We start from the raw sequence: 19,414 nt of genomic DNA, 5'->3' as shown, positions 1-19,414 counted from the left end.
ATGTAGTCTATCACAGTGCCATCCGTTTTGTCTCCAAAGCCCCATACACTACCCACCACTGTGACCTGTACGCTCTTGTTGGCTGGTCCTCACTACATGTTCGTCGTCAAACCCACTGGCTCCAGGCCATCTATAAATCACTGCTAGGCAAATCCCCGCCTTATCTTAGCTCATTGGTCACCATAGCAGCACCCACCCGTAGTCTGTGCTCCAGCAGGTATATCTCACTGGTCATTCCCAAAGCCAACACCTCCTTTGGCCGCCATTCCTTCCAGTTCTCTGCTGCCAATGACTGGAACGAATTGCAAAAATCTCTGAAGCTGGAGACTTATCTCCCTCACTAACTTTAAGCATCAGTTGTCAGAGCACCTTACCGATCACTGCACCTGTACACAGCCCATCTGAAATTAGCCCACCCAACTACCTCATCCCGATATTGTTATTTATTTTGCTCTTTTGCACCCCAGTATCTCTATTTGCACATAATCTCTTGCACATCTAGCATTCCAGTGTTAATACTATTGTAATTATTTTGCACTATAGCCTATTTATTGCCTTACCTCCATAACTTGCTACATTTGCACACACTCTATATATATTTTCTGTTGTATTTTTGACTTTATGTTTTTTTACCCCATATGTAACTCTGTGTTGTTGTTTTTATTGCACTGCTTTGCTTTATCGCAGTTGTAAATGAGAACCTGTTCTCAACTGGCTTACCTGGTTAAATAAAGGTGAAATAAAATAAATAAAAATAAAAATAAAAAATGTTACTATTTAATTGGCCTCTTCAGTTGCAAATTAACTCCATGTGTCTTTACAGTATACAGTCATGGCCAAAAATATTGGCACCCTTGCACTTTTTTCAAATAATGCACCATTTCTTCTAGAAAACTGTTGAAATTAAAAAATATATTTGTATCCACATATGTATGTCTTCGGTGTGCAGTTGAAAAAAACAAAACAAATCTGAGTAATTTACAAAATATTAGCTTATTCCACAAAGAAATCCTAAAATGGCCCGGACAATTTTATTGACACCTTCTAGAAGTAGTTAGAAATAATTAGATTTCAAGAAGGTGGTTCTCCTTTACTTTGGAATTGAACTCACCTGTGGTGAGTTGCAGGTGCCTGCAATATAACAATCACTAACTCAACCAGTTTGAAAAGAGAAAATGACTAATTCCCCTGTTTTGTGTCACTGTGTGTACCGCAATGAGCATGGAGAAAAGAAAAGAAACCAGATAATTATCTGAGGAGGTCAGACACAAGATTGTAGCCAAGCATGGACAATCTCAACGCTACAAATCCATCTCCAGAGACCTTGATGTTCCTGTTTTCACCCTACGTAATGTTATCAAGAAGTTTAAGGCCCATGCCACTGTAGCCAATCTCCCTGGACATGGCCGCAAGAGAAAACTTGATGGAAGACTGCAGCGATGGATTGTTCGAATGGTGGAGAAAGCACCTCGGTCAACTGCCACACAGATTCAAGCTGACCTTCAAACACCAGATACGACAGTTTCAACTCGCACCATCCGTCACCAACTCAATGAAAGCGGGTTGTATGGTAGGAGACCAAGGAGGACCCCGCTGCTGAGAGAAAGACATAACATAGCCTGACTGCAATTTGCTAAAACACACCTGAACATGCCAAATCCTGTGGACAGATGAGACCAAATTAGAGCTTTTTGGTAAAGCACACCATCTCTATGTTTACAAAAAACAAAATGAAGCCTTCAAAGAAAATAACACCTTCCCTACAGTCAAACATGGAGGAGGTTCAGTGATGTTTTGGGGTTGCTTTGCTGACTCTGGCATTGGGTGTCTTGAACGTGTGCATGGCATCATGAAATCAGGAGAATACCAAGGCATTTTGGAGCGCAATGTAGGACCCAGTGTCAGAAAACTCAGTCGAAGGTCATGGGTCTTCCAGCAGGACAATGACCCCAAACACACTTAAAAAGCACCCAGGAATGGCTCAAGACAAAACACTGGACTGTTCTGAAGTGGCCAGCAATGAGTCCAGATCTAAATCTCATTGAAAACTTGTGGAGAGATCTGAAAACAGCAGTTGGGAGAAGGCACCCTTAAAATCTGGGAGAACTGGAGCAGTTTGCACAAGAGGAGTGGGCTAAACTGCCAGTACAGAGGTGCAGGAAGCTCATCGATGGCTATAGGAAGCGCTTGATTGCAGTTACTGTATTTTGACGAAAGGCTATGCTACCAAATATTAAGTCTAGGGTGTCAATAATTTTGTCAATGCCATTACTGTTTATTTTCTGATTTAAATTGATATATTAAGTTCTGAATCAAAAACAAAGGTTCTCTAATATTAACAGTGAACAAAAATAATTGTGGAGAACAAATTTAGTGAGTAAATTGTGAATTACTAGAAAAAAGTGCAAGGGTGCCAATATTTTTGGCCACGACTGTACATCACCCTGAAGGTTGACAGCTGTGCCAGGTTGCACTGATCATTTTCTCAGCAAACACAATCTGGAGAAACATACAGTACATTCATTGCTCACTGTAGAGTTGGTCTAATTCAGTTGTCATGGTGCAACTCAGGTTGAGTGCTTTCCTCGGGGGCTCCGCAAGAATCACAGTGAGCCTTAACAACAAAATGTTGATTACATATCCATTTACCAAAAGCAGCCTCTCAAAACATTTTCTTTCCCCCAGCATCATTCTCATACATGATGATCATGTGAGTACACTAATGATTATTGCCCATGGACTGGTATGTACCATGTGCACCATCTTTCACTGCCATCCCCATTACAATGAGCTGAGGTTCCCCATGTAAGGTTGTATTCTAACCCAGCCATGGCCTGACATACAGACACCTGGACACAGAGCCACGGACACTGTCAAAATGTGGTGCCCAATTAGTGCTGGAGCATGGCTGACATACTACCCCGCTAGTGGAGGAGATGAATGCAGTGGCTCAGAGTTCATTAGCCTGCTGAGGGTTCTGTAATGGATCATTGGTTTGACAGTGGATTACAGACAGGAGAGTAGTTATGAGAAGTCATGCAGAGAAAATAAATGTAATTAAAGCTTTACTGTACGTTGATGATGTGTAGGCTAACATACAGTGAGATGTGCCGGGTATATATTAAGGATATATCATATTAGTCATCAATGGACGGGATTGGGAGCATGCTATGCTGGATAATATTGCTCCCGTGTGCTTGGCATACAGTACACTATAGCAGACTTTACAACCCACCGTTGTGTACTTAATCTCAGAAATATCGGATTGATGGAAAATCCTCATGACTGATGTGCTTATTAGTATTTATGTCTTTTTATGGAACACGTCAATAGGTGGTAGCCTTTCTAGCTCAGTAAGCGTAATTATAATGATAAAAACCAAGATAATTGAGGAACACTATTCCATTTCTATTTAAGCCTGAAAATAATTGAGGTGGAATCTTGCCAGTTCCAATTTGAAGAAAAGAGACAGATTATGGCACGGCCATGAGTTGATCTGTTTCCTAATCTTGATCACTGATCACAAAATCGGCAAGAACTCCTTCAATATCGTTATTCTAAATCACAAGTGTGTGTGTGTGCGTGCGTGCGTGCATGTGTGTTGCACTTGACTGATGTAATATTTCTGTAGCAGACAACTAGGAAACAGATGGCTGCAGCAGAGGACATGGAGCCAAGCTGACTTCACACTCAGCTGTGTCATGAGCACTTAGTGCAGCACAGTCTACACTCTCCAACTATGTTTCAATCAACCTACCAATTAAACACTTCTGGGCCACAATGGCTCGGGGCAAGAACAAAGAGACTGTATCCAATGTATTTTCAAGTGGATAATGGATCGCTGAGATGAACTATCTTTTCATACATTTTCATGAGCTCGTGGCATCATCCCATCATTTTAATCATGTCTTTGTCAATTCCTCATTAACACTCGTACTCTTAATTGTATTTTTAGGATCATGTGGAAACTGATCAATAGATTTCTACCTAATTTACTTTATCAAGGTTACATCCATATCAAGCCCACAGGCATGTGAAGATTGACAGCAATTCATTAGAGACAAAGAGAGACACGGACTGACAGACAAATTACAAAAATACAAACCTTATCCTTCATTCATCTATCCGTAGGTGCAGGAGGAGGATGCTGGGAAGACCTTGGACTATCTGAATCTCGACCCAAATTTTGACAACGCCTCACAGCCCCCTCCCTATGAAATAGGAAGTTTGGGGGAAGAAGGAAACCTTGGAGCTGCAATGAAAGTCAAAAACCTTTCCGCCAAGCCTAAGCCCCCCAGCTATAGCTCTGTGAGCCCATATGGCTGGTCACAGAACCTCTCCCTCCCCCTGGATCAGTCACAGTTTCGCTCCAAACCCAAGCCCCCCATAAAAACACCTATCAAGGTCAAGAAGACCTTTGGCTGGGGCGACTTCTACTTCAACATCAAAACCATCAAGTTCAGCCTGCTGGTGACAGGTAAGATAGTGGACCACATCAACGGCACCTTCAGTGTGTACTTCCGCCACAACTCATCCCGTCTGGGGAATATCTCAGTGAGCATCGTTCCTCCCTCCAAAACCATGGAATGGGAGGATGTGGGACGCCCGAAACTCCAGTTCCAGAATCAGCCGCAGTCCACCCTCAACTGCAGGGTGGAGTACCAGAGGACCAACAGAGCCAAGAAAAACAAGCCATGCCTCTACGACCCCTCCCAGACCTGCTACTCAGTACACACCCAGTCTCACGCCACTTGGATCTGTGCCAAGCCCTTCAAGGTCATCTGCTTATTCATCTCTTTTCTCAGCACCGACTACAAACTGGCGCAGAAGGTCTGTCCAGACTACAACTTCCAGGCTGATCTCCAGCACTTTGGATGACGAGGATAGTGGATGAACTAGGCGGGTTATTAAAGCATGTTTTTCTACATCTCCTACCCAGTGGAGAAAGGGGCTTGTTTTGAACAGGTCATGATGAACCTCTTGGACGGCCCAACACAGACGTTCAGATGGAGAGATTTGCTTTGTAGAATGGAAGTCGTCAGCACCTGGACAATATGTTGATAGTACACCACTGAAGAGTAGAAGATCTACAGAATATCAAGTAGTGGTTGTTATTGGGAACAAGTGTGATATTTAGTAATTGTAAACTGTATTTAGGGTCAAATATTGACTTGGTTGGAGTGATGCTCCATGTGCATGCCAATGCAGCTGGTATTAGCGCAACAATAATTCCTGCTCTTTTACTACTGTAATTATGGTTGTGTAAATTGTCTGCATATTTGTCACATGTTGCCCATCTGTGATGGCCCTTACATTAACTTTTTCACTATTCATTTGGGGACATATCACAACCAAGGCAACGCATCTGCACTGTAAAAAGAAAAAGCCAACCTAACCAATTGCTTAATGTCTGTGAGTTGAGTGGACTTCAAAATGAAAATATTTTGAGCTAATGTTAAAGTTTGTTTTAGCTGAATTTGAACAAGCTTGTTGAGTAAATTACAAATTTGTTTGCTCAAAACCACAAAAAATCACACTAATCTCTATCATATTTCCCAGAATGCTCTATTGCAGGTTGATTTTCAGAATTGCTTGCTTCAATACCTGTGTTTTTGCATGTACATTGATTGGTTGATTAATCTTATACTACACAAACATAACTAACAACGTTTTTTTTATTCTAATCCAATCTGTTAGTAGTTGGATTTATTGTACCCGTTACTGAGATGGTAATCTCAGTTAACCCAGAACTAGGCCGTAGGCACCGGTGGGCCTGGGTACCCACCCATTGGGGAGCCAGGCCCACCTAATCATATTGAGCAACAACAAAAAACGATGTATATATATACACTGAACAAAATTATGAACGCAACATGTAAAGTGTTGGTCCCATGTTTCATGAGCTGAAATAAAAGATCCCAGAAATGTTCCATATGCAAAAAAAGCTTTGGTTTTCATCCCTGTTATTGAGCATTTCTCTTTTGCCAAGATAATCAATCCACCTGACAAGTGTGGCATATCAAGAAGCTGATTAAACAGCATGATCATTACACAGGTGAACCTTGTGCTGGGAACAATAAAAAGCCACACCAAATGTGCAGTTATGTCACACAACACAATGCCACAGATGTCTCAAGTTTTGAATTAGCGTGCAGTTGGCATGCTGACTGCAGGCATGTCCACCAGAGCTGTTGCCAGATAATTAAATGTTAATATCGTTTTAGGGAAATTGGCAGCACATCCAACCGGCCTCACAACCACAGATCACGTGTAATCACGCCAGCCCAGGACCTCCACATCCGGCTTCTTCTCCTGCGGGATAGTCTGACACCAGCCACCTGGGCAGCTGATGAAACTGTGGGTTTGCACAACCGAAGAATGTCTGCACAAACTGTCAGAAACCATATCAGGAAAGCTCATGTGCCTGCTCGTCATCGTCACCAGGCTCATGACCTGACCGCAGTCCGGTGTCATAACCGACTTCAGTGTGCAAATGCTCACCTTCGATGGCTACTGGCATGCTGGAGAAGTGTGCTCTTCATGGATGAATCCCGTTTTCAACTGTACCGGGCAGACGGCAGACAACGTGTTTGGCGTTGTGTGGGCGAGTGGTTTGCTGATGTCAACGTTGTGAACAGAATACCCAATTGTGGCAGTGGGTTTATGGTATGGGCAGGCATAACCTACGGACAACAAACACAATTGCATTTTATCAATGGCAATTTGAACGCACAGAGATACCGTGACGAGATCCTGAGGCCCACTGTCGTGCCATTCATCCGCCACCATCACCTCATGTTTCAGCATAATAATGCACGGCCCCATGTCGCAAGGATCTGTACACAATTCCTGGAAGCTGAAAATGTCCCATGTCTTCCATGGCCTGCATACTCACCAGACATGTCAACCATTGAGCATGGTTGGGATGCTATGGATCGACATGTACGACAGCGTGTTCAGGTTCCCGCCAATATCCAGCAACTTCGCACAGCCATTGAAGCGGAGTGGGACAACATTCCACAGACCACAATCAACAGCCTGATCAACTCTATGCGGAGGAGATGTGTTGCGCTGCATGAGAAAAATGGTGGTCACACCAGATACTGACTGGTTTTCTGATCCACGCCCCTATCTTTTTCTTAAAGGTATCTTTGACCAACAGATGCATATCTGTATTCCCAGTCATGTGAAATCCATAGATTAGGGCCTAATGAATTTATTTCAATTGACAGATTTCCTTATAATGTACTGTAACTCAGTAAAGTCTCTCTCATATATATATATATATATATATATAGAGAGAGAGAGAGAGAGAGAGAGAGAGAGAGAGAGAGAGAGAGAGAGAGAGAGAGAGAGAGAGAGAGAGAGAGAGAGAGAGAGAGAGAGAGAGAGCCCATTTGGAAAGTATTCAGAACCCTAGACTTTTTCCACATTTTGTTAGTCTTATTCTAAAATTGATTTTTGTCCCCTCATCAATCTACACACAAGACCCCATAATGACAAAGCAAAAACTGGTTTTTATACATTTTTGCAAATGTATAAAATACAAAAAACTAAAATACACATTTACATAAGTATTCAGAACACCAAGCCCTGCCACATCCGATGAGCGTCGAAGCCGGTGTAGTACGATTAATTCTTAGTTTGATGGTTAGTCGGAGGGCATAGCAGGATTTCTTATAAGCGTCCGAGTTAGAGTACTTATTGATGAAGCCAGTGACTGATTTGGTGTGTTCCTCAATGTCATTGGAAGAATCCCGGAACATATTCCAGTCTGTGCTAGCGAAACAGTCCTGTAGATTAGCATCTGCGTCATCTGACCACTTCTGTACTGAGCGAGTCACTGGTACTTCCTGCTTTCGTTTTTGCTTGTAAGCAGGAATCAGGAGGATAGAATTATGATCAGATTTGCCAAATAAGTATTCAGACCCATTACTTAGTACCTGGTTGAAGCACCTTTGACAGCGATTACAGCATCAAGTCTTCTTGGGTATGATGCTACAAGCTTGCCACACCTGTATTTGGGAGTTTCTCCCATTCTTCTCTGCAGATCCTCTCAAGCGCTGTCAGATTGGATGGGGAGCATTGCTGCACAGCTATTTTCAGGTCTCTCCAGAGATGTTTGATCAGGTTCAAGTCCTGGCTCTTGCTGGGCCACTCAAGGACATTCAGAGACTTTTCCCGAAGTCACTCCTGCGTTGTCTTGTCGTGTGCTTAGGGTCATTGTCCTGTTGGAAGGTGAACCTTCGCCCCCAGTCTGAGGTCCAGAGCGCTCTGGAGCAGGTTTTCATCAAGGATCTCTCTGTACTTTGCTCCATTCTTCTTTGCCTCGATCCTGACTAGTGTCCCATTCTCTGCCGCTGAAAAACATCCCCACAGCATGATGCTGCCACCACCATGCTTCACCGTAGGGATGGTGCCATGTTTCCTCCAGACGTGACTCTTGGCATTCAGGCCAAAGAGTTCAATCTTGGATTCATCAGACCAGAGAATCTTGTTTCTCATGGTCTGAGAGTCTTAAGGTGCCTTTTGGCAAACCAAGCAGGCTGTCATGTGCCTTTTACTGAGGAGTGGCTTCCGTCTGGACAATCTACCATAAAGGCCTGATTGGTGGAGTGCTGCAGAGATGGTTGTCCTTCTGGAAGTTTCTCCCATCTCCACAGAGGAACTCTAGAGCTCTGTCAGAGTGACCATCAGGTTCTTGGTCACCTCCCTGACCAAGGCCCTTCTCCCCCGATTGCTCAGTTTGGCCAGCTCTAGGAAGAGTCTTGGTGGTTCCAAACTTCTTCCATTTAAGAATGATGGAGGCCACTGTGTTGTTGGGGACCTTCAATGCTGCAGACATTTTTTGGTACCCTTCCCCAGATCTGTGCCTTAAGGTGTTTTTTAAATAATTTTTTTATACATTTGCTAAAATAAAATAAAAACATTATTCGCTTTGTCATTATGGGGTATTGGGTGTAGATTGCTGAGGATGTAAAAAAAAAAATCCATTTTAGAATAAGGCTGTAATGTAACAAAATGTTGAAAAAGTCAAGGGGTCTGAATACTTTCCAAAGTTACAGGTTCATTTAAGTCTGTAATCACTATTTCATTAATTCCAGTCAATCATTTTGGATTAAAAAAGGCCTAGGCAGCCTAGCCAACCGAAGTTTGAATATAAACCAAATTTCATCACATTCACATTTTCTCTTAACACAAATAAAATGTCTTAGGCTATAAATACATTACGTTACTGCTTCTTTTCACCTGGACAGTTGCGACAGGGTGCATAGGAAGGCTACAGTCAGGGTCGGTTTAATACAGGGGCTTACTGGGGCTGAAGCACCTGGGGGGTCCAAGAGGCAGCAAATACCATTTTTTAAAATACAGAAATAAAATAAATATATACAGTAAAATAACACATATGGAATCATGTAGTAACCAAAAAAGTGTTAAACAAATCAAAATATATTTTATATTTGAGATTCTTCAAAGTAGCCACCCTTTGCCTTGATGATAGCTTTGCACACTCTTGGCATTCTCTCAACCAGCTTCATGAGGAATGGAAAACATGTTGGCTGGCTCTAAAATTGGCTGGCTAGCTAGCTAACACACATACAGTGAAGATACATTCTTCATTTTCATTGTTTTACACAATATCTGATCACAGCTCTGGCAAACCATGTTTGACCATCACCCTGACCAACATGGCTGACCTTTAGACCATCATAAGAAGGTTTATGTCCATTCTAGTATTCAAATTCCTAATTCTATGTGCCTGCCTAGGTTTCCAGTTGCTTTCTTACAAAATCATAGTGTAAGAACACTTTTAAAGCCACAATTAACAAGCTAGTTAGCTACCACATGTTCTTGTCAAACTGTCAACAAAGTAGCTAGCAAGCCACAATATATGCCAAATAACAGTTTAAAAACCAATTGAGGGCAAATAAATCAGATTTGACCGCTTAGACACAATTTGCATGGCCAGGAATCAGATTTGTTTCTGATTTAAAACCATCTATGAATGTGGTTTGAAATGTGGCTTGAAATATCCGATTCCATGTGCTTTTTGGCTGTTCAGACTGCAGGAAAAATAACAGATTCAAATTGGATATGCGAGAATTCTTTTTGATTTGAGTCACTTTAAACTGCCAATGTGAACAAGGCTGAATCAAAAACAGTATATGAAGTATGAAGACAGGCAGAAACTGCTTCTACAATAGAAATCTCCGATCACGCTTGTAGGTGATGTCATGGCGATGTTGGCTAGCTAAGCTCATGAGCAGAAAAACGTCATCGGGTCTAACAGTCGTCTCGCCCGCCGAACTGCGCATGTGCAGGCTGTCAAATCAAAAGCACTCCTTCGATATAAAGTTGTTTTTGAAGAAAATGAAAATGTGTCAGTTTGTCACTTTCATGAGGTTGGATAATAACATGTTCAACTACTTAAGACATTGGCTTGAATCTAAGCTGTGCCTTTAGATTTAGAAAATTAACAACTAAGGAAGAATTTTTCACTTCTCTCATTGACTTCTTAAACCCCAAACCCCGGCCTGGTCTACATGGTCTGCTTCACATGCGTTCCCGGAAGTCTCGCAGTGTTGCCCCTCTGGGTTTAGAAACTCTGTGGCTTTATTGTGTGCGAGTTGACGAATTATGAGGCAAGTCAGTCTAAAAAACAGTAGGTATACTTTGTTCCTGTTTTCAATGCTTTTGCGTCAACATTCTTTATTAAACCAAATCAAATGTGGTGGGGCGCCCACATACTATGCACAGCTTGCCCCTAGCAGATCTCGGCTAGGCTAGGCGAATACTCCCTTAAAATACTTTCGCTTGAAAAAGTAGAAATAATTTGAGACGCCATAGCAACATCTTCGACCAGTATACACATCCTCAAAATAGTCTGAATTACTCAAAGGTAAATGAAGAAATCTGTAAAAAGTTTTGACATTTTTGCGAAGGAGGTCTTAGTAGCACAATTTTACATCTAACTAAGATGTTTGGTGCAGTATTTCCCAAGTGAAAAAATATGTGCATGAAAACATGTTGTCTCTTATTGAAAGAGAACCAACACTACATGTTCCCACTCCTACTAGGAGTAGTAATGTTGACCAATCACCGACGAAGGGGCGTAGACTTCGGCTACCGAACTTCGACTTGCCTCCAGAAGAAATTTATGTGAAAGAACAGCTGAAAAAAGACCTGCCGATGACCAAAATTAACAAAAACATCAAATGTAATCATAATATACTGTATGCACAAACTGTTTCGACTGGGAAGCATACGGTAAGCTTTAGACATCCGCATACTAGGTTCAGTTTGCTTCTAGCAGAACTCGGCTAGGAGAAGCAAACACCTGTGCCTCGCATACTCCCTTAAAAGACCTTTGCTTGAAAAATGTTTTTCCCTATTGAGACGCCGTAGGAACAACACACCCAGTATTACTTCCTCAAAATAGTCTGAATTCATCTACGATAAATCAAGAAATCTCTAATGAATTTAGACTTTTTTGCCGATGAACAAAAACGTCATAAATGTTAGACATAATACTGTATATGCTCTAACTATTTAGACTGGGTAAGCATACTGTAAGCTTAACTGAAAAGTGCTGCAGTAAATGCCTGCCCGCTACACGTTTGCCGGCGGCCCTGGCTGAAGGTGAAACCTTAATTCACTGTTCTGTTTAGTATGTCTTTCTATCCCCCGGGTAACAGCAGAAATGCTGGAGTGGTATTGTTGGACAAAGACAGACCATGTTTTCCCCCCACTGTGATGATGATCTATTTGAGATTCTTCAAATAGCCACCCTTTGCCTTGATGACAGCTTTTCACACACTTGGTATTCTCTCAACCAGCTTCACCTGGAATGCTTTTCCAACAGTCTTGAAGGAGTTCCCACATACGTTGAGCACTAATCGGCTGCTTTTCCTTCACTCTGCCATCCGACTCATCCCAAAACATCTCAATTGGGTTGAGGTCGGGGGATTGTGGAGGCCAGGTCATCTGATGCAGCACTCCATCACTCTCCTTCTTGGTAAAATAGCCCTTACACAGCCTGGAGGTGTGTTGGGTCATTGTCCTGTTAAAAAAACAAATGATAGTCGCACTAAGCCCAAACCAGATGGGATGGCGTATCGCTGCAGAATGCTGTGGTAGCCATGCTGGTTAACTGTGCCTTGAATTCTAAATAAATCACAGAAAGTGTAACCAGCAAAGCACCCCCACACCATAACACCTCCTCCATGTTTTACGGTGGGAACTACACATGCAGAGATCTTCCGTTCACCCACACCGCGTCTCACAAAGACACAGCGGTTGGAACCAAAAATCTCAAATTTGGACTCCAGACCAAAGGACTTAATTTCCACCGGTCTAATGTCCATTGCTCCCGTTTCTTGGCCCAAGCCGGTCTCTTCTTCTAATTGGTGTCCTTTAGTAGTGGTTTCTTTGCAGGTCTAAGGCACTGCATCTCAGTGCTTGAGGTGTCACTACAGACCCCCTGGTTCGATTCCAGGCTGTATCACAACCGGCCGTGATTGGGAGTCCCATAGGGCGGCGCACAATTGGCCCAGCGTCGTCCGGGTTTGGCCGGTGTAGGCCGTCATTGTAAATAAGAATTTGTTCTCCTACTGACTTGCCTAGTTAAATAAAAAGAAAATACAAAAATGAAGGCCTGATTCACGCCGTCTCCTCTGAACAGTTGATGTTGAGATGTGTCTGTTACTTGAACTCTGTGAAGCATTTATTTGGGCTGCAATTAATGAGGCTGGTAACTAATGAACGTATCCTCTGCAGCAGAGGTAACTCTGGGTCTTCCATTCCTGTGGCGGTCCTCATGAGAGCCAGTTTCATCATAGCGCTTGATGGTTTTTGCGACTGCACTTGAAGAAACTTTCAAAGTTCTTGAAATGTTCCGTATTGACTGACCTTCATGTCTTAAAGTAATGATGGACTGTCATTTCTCTTTGCTTATTTGAGCTGTTCTTGCCATAATATGGACTTGGTCTTTCACCAAATAGGGCTATCTTCTGTAAACCACCCCTACCTTGTCACAACACAACTGATTGACTCAAACACATTAAGAAGGAAATAAATTCCACAAATTACTTTTAAGAAGGCACACCTGTTAATTGAAATGCATTCCAGGTGACTACCTCATGAAGCTGGTTGAGAGAATGCCAAGAGTGTGCAAAGCTGTCATCAAGGCAATGGGTGGCTATTTGAAGAATCTCAAATATAAAATATATTTTGATTTGTTTAACACTTTTTTGGTTACTACATGATGGGGTGGTTAAGAGCGTTGTGCCAGTAACCGAAAGGTCGCTGGTTCTAATCCCCGAGCCGACTAGGTGAAGAATCTGTCGATGTGCCCTTGAGCAAGGCACTTAACCCTAATTGCTCCTGTAAGTCGCTCTGGATAAGAGTGTCTGCGAAATGACTAAAATGTAAATGTAAAAATGATTCCATATGTGTTATTTCATAGTTTTGATGTCTTCACTATTATTCTAAAATGTAAAAGAAATAGTAAAAATAAAGACAAACCTTTGAATGAGTAGGTATGTCCAAACTTTTGACTGGTAGTGTATGTCAAAGCGGAATTATGTTTCCAGAAATTGTTACAAATTCATTAACAAAATTACGCTGAAATGTCGTGAGTCAATAAGTATTCAACCCCTTTGTTATGACGAGCCTAAATAAGTTCAGGAGTAAAGATTTGCAAGTCACCTAATAAGTTGCATGGACTCACTCTGTGTGCAATAATAGTGTATAACATGATTTCTGAATGACTACCTCATCTCTGTACCCGACACATACAATTATCTGAAAGGTCCCTCAGTCGAGCAATGAATTTCAAACACAGATTCAACCACAAAGACCAGGGAGGTTTTCCAATGCCTCGCAAAGAAGGGCACCTATTGGTACAGTTGAAGTCGGAAGTTTACATACACCTTAGCCAAATACATTTAAACTCAGTTTCACAACTCCTGACATTTAATCCTACTAAACATTCCCTGTCTTAGGTCAGTTAGGATCACCACTTTATTTGAAGAATGTGAAATGTCAGAATAATAGTAGAGAGTGATTATTTCAGCTTTTATTTCTTTCATCACATTCCCAGTGGGTCAGATGCTTACATACACACAATTAGTATTTGGTAGCATTGCCTTTAAATTGTTTAACTGGGGTCAAACGTTTCGGGTAGCCTTCCACAAGCTTCCCACAATAAGTTGGGTGAATTTTGGCCCATTCCTCCTGACAGAGCTGGTGTAACTGAGTCAGGTTTGTAGGCCTCCTTGCTCGCACACGCTTTTTCAGTTCTGCCCACACATTTTCTATAAGATTGAGGTCAGGGCTTTGTGATGGCCACTCCAATACCTTGACTTTGTTGTCCTTAAGCCATTTTGCCACAACTTTGGAAGTATGCTTGGGGTCGTTGTCCATTTGGAAGACCCATTTGCGACCAAGCTTTAACTTCCTGACTGATGTCTTGAGATGTTGCTTCAATATATCCACATAATTTTCCTTCCTCATGATGCAATCTATTTTGTGAAGTGCACCAGTCCCTCCTGCAGCAAAGCACCCCCACAGCATGATGCTGCCACCCCCGTGCTTCACAGTTGGGATGGTGTTCTTCGGCTTGCAAGTACCCCCTTTTTCCTCCAAACCTAACGATGGTCATTATGGCCAAACAGTTCTATTTTTGTTTCATCAGACCAGAGGATATTTCTCCAAAAAGTACGATCTTTGTCCCCATGTGGAGTTGCAAACCGTAGTCTGGCTTTTTTATGCCAGTTTTGGAGCAGTGGCTTCTTCCTTGCTGAGCGGCCTTTCAGGTTATGTCGATATAGGACTTGTTTTACTGTGGATATAGATATTTTTGTACCTGTTTCCAGTGGCGGCTGGCCGATAGAGGGCGCTAGGGCGCCGCCCCCTTAAATAAAATTATTTTTTTTTAATAAAAAATAAAAATAATAATAATAATAATAAAAACATCAGTATGTCAATATTTGTGTGTTTGAAATATGGAATGCACACAGTAATATGTGTAAGATATGATAGAAAATAATATTCGCAACCTTTCCTCTGCCTGTCAAACGCCTCGTCAGCTCTGGGCGATACAGAAAGTGCCCCGAGGAGGCGGGTCTACGTAGCAGTTAAGCCAATTGCTAATTTAAGATATGAATGTATGACATAAAATGTAGCTAATCAGCGATTTTAATTCGAATCCAAGGAGGGCGATTATTTTATCGCCCCAAGCTCGCCCCTGATAAAATAAGGACCGGGCTCCAGTGGCGCCATTTTTACTAGACGACAATGGCGAACGCAAACGTTACTCCTCCAAGACCCAACCCTAACTCGGTGAAATCTCTCCTCCAAGATCCGTTTGAGAGGAGAACTTTGTCAGAGAAAGTTCGGGTGAAAGAGCTGGGCCCAGATCAACCTGACCTCTCAATCAGACAGCAGGCTAGCGAGAAAGGGAAGCAGTATATGCGCGGCTTCTCCCGTAGCTGGTACACCAGGAAGGCTTGGCTAGCTGGGTGCACTGATGCTAATGCTTTATTTTGCTTTCCGTGCTTGCTTTTTTAAAACACGGGGGTCAGATTCAGCATGGACAGGTACCGGAGTGAGGGATATGAAGCACCTGTCAGAGAAGGTAAAGAAACATGAGAACACCAGGGCACACATGGACAACTCTGTAAAGCTAGCTGTATTAGGAAGGGTGAACATTGCTACGCAGCTGGATGACGGCCACAGGATTGCGGTGAGGAAACACAATGAGGAGGTGGATAAAAACAGGCACATTCTATCCAAAATTATCGATTGTGTGAAGTTCTGTGGGGCTTTTGAGTTGGCCTTGCGTGGGCACGAGGAGACTGACTCCTCGGACAACCCCGGCATTTTCCGGGGCTTAGTGGATTTTGTTGCCTCCCTCGACAGTGTGCTGGAGGAGCACCTGAAGACAGCTACCGTTACACAACACTGTGTACGAGTACAGGGATGACCTCCTAACGTGTTTCCAGACCATCAGAGACTCTGGGAACTTTGATGCCCCGACTGTCAGAGAGGCGGGGGGCTTTGTGAGGATGCTCGAAGACGAGGCTTTCTGTTTTTCCTGGCACTGTTCCACAAGATCATGCCAAATGTGGACATGCTTTTCAGCCAGCTGCAGAAGAGGAACATCGACCCTGTCTTCATTAAAGCACTTGTCCAGAGGTTCACAGAAAGCATGCTAACAATCAGGTAAATAACTATATATACTATTGGCTGATAAAGATGCTGTTAGAAAGATGAATAGTTCACTTACAACAGTTTAAAAGCCTAAATGTGTCTGGTCATCAAAGTGAGTGATTATCATAGAGCCGTCACAATTATATTTGTTTTAGTATTTTAAAAGGAAAGAGAAGACATTTACATTACATTTTAGTCATTTAGCAGACGCTCTTATCCAGAGCGACTTACAGTTAAGAGTGCATACATTTTTTCATACTGGCCCCCGTGGGAAACGAACCCACAACCCTGGCGTTGCAAGCGCCATGCTCTACCAACTGAGCTACACGGGACCACATTAGTTTTGGCAAGATCTGAAAAAAGAAGTTGGTGGAGTGCAACCCTCAAACATTGAAGAATTACAGCAGTTTGCTGCTGAAGAATGGGCCAAATTGCCAGCAGAAAAGGTGCAGCAAGCTCATTGATGTCTACAATAAGCATATGTTGGCAGCTATCTTGGCCAAAAGCTGTGCAAACCAAGTACTAGCTCCAGGGTGCCAATAATTTAGTCCATGACATTTGTCTATATTTTCTAAATTACAATTGTAAACTTAAGTTTACAGAAATATAATTAAAGGTGTGGAGACCCATTTTTTCCTCTCAAATTTCAACTGATTTTAGAAGAAATAGGGAATTATTTAAGAAAAGCCCAAGGGTGCCAATATATTTGGACACAACTGTATGCCTTCAGTCTAATTGGAATGTATGGCAGTAGAGTTGTTTGTATTTCTCCTAACCAAAATGGCTGCCATTAGGATACCATTCAGGATTTTTTTTCACCTGTGTTACCACGACAATCACGCCAAATGAGCATTGCATTTGTGTGCTCCTTCAGTGTGAATGCGCAAATTTGATATGGGTCACATGTAAAACTGATACATAATTGATACAGATTTACGGTATGTTGCCTATATATTACTATATACCGGTATTGATGCACAGACCAGTTTGGGTTTTTACTTTACCTTCTATAACGGTATTTCAATGTTTGGTTTGTTAAATGTGGTAATGCCACTCCGCCATGTGTAACGTCCGTTTTTCTAGTTTACTCCGCAATTTGGGTCGTCTCTCTCCCTCTCTCACCAAGTACCACCCCGTCACTCAAGGAGCGCAGTTGTTGTTACTCGACCACGAGAACAAGTGTTTGTCCAAAAAGACACAATCAGACGTTGATAATAATGCAGGAAAGTACTACACAGTTTGTAATAATTATTCAGGTGTCCACCAGGTCAATTTCTAGAAGAGGCCTAGTTGTTATTGAAGATTAACTTTATTGCTAAGTGCACAGCAGAACAAAATTATGTTGCATCCCTCTCACAAATGTAATAGAAAAAGGCTTTAAAACGTAATAACATCAGTTAATTATGTACATCACAGGTTAAAAGCAGTTACTAGACATAGTTTGTGTGTATATACACACTATCTGTCTGTCTGTCTGTCTGTCTATATATATATATATATATATATATATATATATATATATATATATATATATATATATATATATATATATATATATATATATATATAAAAGTCACTGGTTGTGTGTTGAGGGGGGAATTACAGTGAGCTAAGAAGTCTGATTGCAAGTTATCAAATTAAACTTTATTTTTTGGACCCAGGGCCTCAATTCCCCTCTTTGTGTGGGGACAGCGCATCTGACGAGCAGCAACAGCCCATCAAGCGACGGAGGATGCTGGGACCAGGAGAACAACAGAGGTTGGCTATAGAGGTAAGTTGTGATGTAATTGTCAGTGTTTCCCCATAGAACTTTTTTCAGGCCTGGTAGTATGTAGCCAAAACCCTGAACAATCAGCACCTTGGTAATCATATACTTGAGTTGGACATAGGCATGTGTCAGTCAGGATCACTTGCATCAAAATAGCTTAATTGCAAATTAAAGCTGATGATGTATCTTTTACAGGTATGTGATACCATCCTGAGTCATGCCAAAGAGAGGTTCTCCTTCACCCAGCACCTCATCAGCAACACTATTGCACGGAGAGTTGTTCCCACAACACAGTGTGAAGTTCCCGATACAGCGCTTGAAACAACCGTGGAGGCGTACCCCATGTTGAACAAGGCCAAGCTCAAAACCGAACTGTCCCTCATCTATGAGAACAGTGAGTTCAAGGCTTGTAGTGGTGCAGTGCCCCTGTACCAGTTCTTCATGGAGAACAACCTTCAGAGCACTTTCACAGAGACTGCCAGCCTCCTCAAGATCCTCATCACCACACCCATGACAACTGCTGAGTCAGAAAGGTGCTTCTCTACACTGAAAAGGATCAAGACCTTCCTGAGAAACAGCATGACACAGGATCGCCTGAACGCTCTGGCCATGCTCTCCATGGAGAAGAAACTTGTCAGGGACATTCCTGACTTTAATCAAAGGGTCATTGAGAGGTTTGCCACTCAGAAGGACAGACGGGCAAAATTCCTGTACAAATAAGATGACAGACACACACACACAGAGCAGCTCTGGCCGCATGTTTCTTTGTATATAGTTGACCTTAGCATAAAAAATCCAGTTATATATGGTACTCTAGAAAGTCTTAATAGTGTCTTTGCTAATATTACTGTATATATGTTGTTTTGTATCAATTAATTGTTGCAGTTCTGGAGCACATTAACAATTAGTCACATTTAGTATGATCATAAAATACTGTATGCTATTCTTCCAGTCAAAGGTTTGAGTTCATCCACTTGATATCCATTTCTATATTATACATCCTTTTATACAGTGTAAGATTTCCTATAAACTTTATAATAATTTCATGTTATTGTCCACTTTCCACTCTGTTCTGACAGCATGCCTGTTGCGTTGCCTGTTTACTACCAATGGTAAAAAGTTCACTTTAAATGCAAATGAAAGGCTTGGGTTTGTGTAATATGTTTTTGTGTAAGAATGCCTCAACTTTTTAATATTGGCATTAAATAATTACTGAATGTTTCACTGAGCACTGCTGTCCTGCAGTTTGTGTTAAAATATATCGCGATGGTTACAGGAAAAAAAAAAGTATGGCACAGCCCCACCGAGAATATTTTTCACCAGCCGCCACTGCCTGTTTCCTCCAGCATCTTCACAAGGTCCTTTGCTGTTGTTCTGGGATTGATTTGCACTTTTTGCACCAAAGTACGTTCATCTCTAGGAGACAGAACACGT

General features: G+C 42.0%; 1 protein-coding gene across 1 annotated transcript; it reads left to right on the top strand.

Annotated features, from left to right (window-relative positions):
- Positions 1-3,780: 3,780 nt before the first annotated feature.
- LOC121537231 (neurexophilin-4-like) lies at positions 3,781-5,705 on the top strand. The gene is made up of 2 exons (XM_041844916.2): positions 3,781-3,807; positions 4,132-5,705. Exons 1-2 carry the CDS (start codon positions 3,781-3,783, stop codon positions 4,876-4,878), a joined length of 774 nt encoding a protein of 257 aa, XP_041700850.1. The 3' UTR covers positions 4,879-5,705.
- Positions 5,706-19,414: the final 13,709 nt, after the last annotated feature.

This window comes from Coregonus clupeaformis, chromosome 24 (assembly GCF_020615455.1).
Source record: "Coregonus clupeaformis isolate EN_2021a chromosome 24, ASM2061545v1, whole genome shotgun sequence".
Classification (NCBI taxonomy): domain Eukaryota; kingdom Metazoa; phylum Chordata; class Actinopteri; order Salmoniformes; family Salmonidae; genus Coregonus; species Coregonus clupeaformis.
The sequence above is the reverse complement of the archived record's forward strand: the minus strand, read 5'-3'. Positions and strand labels throughout refer to the sequence as shown.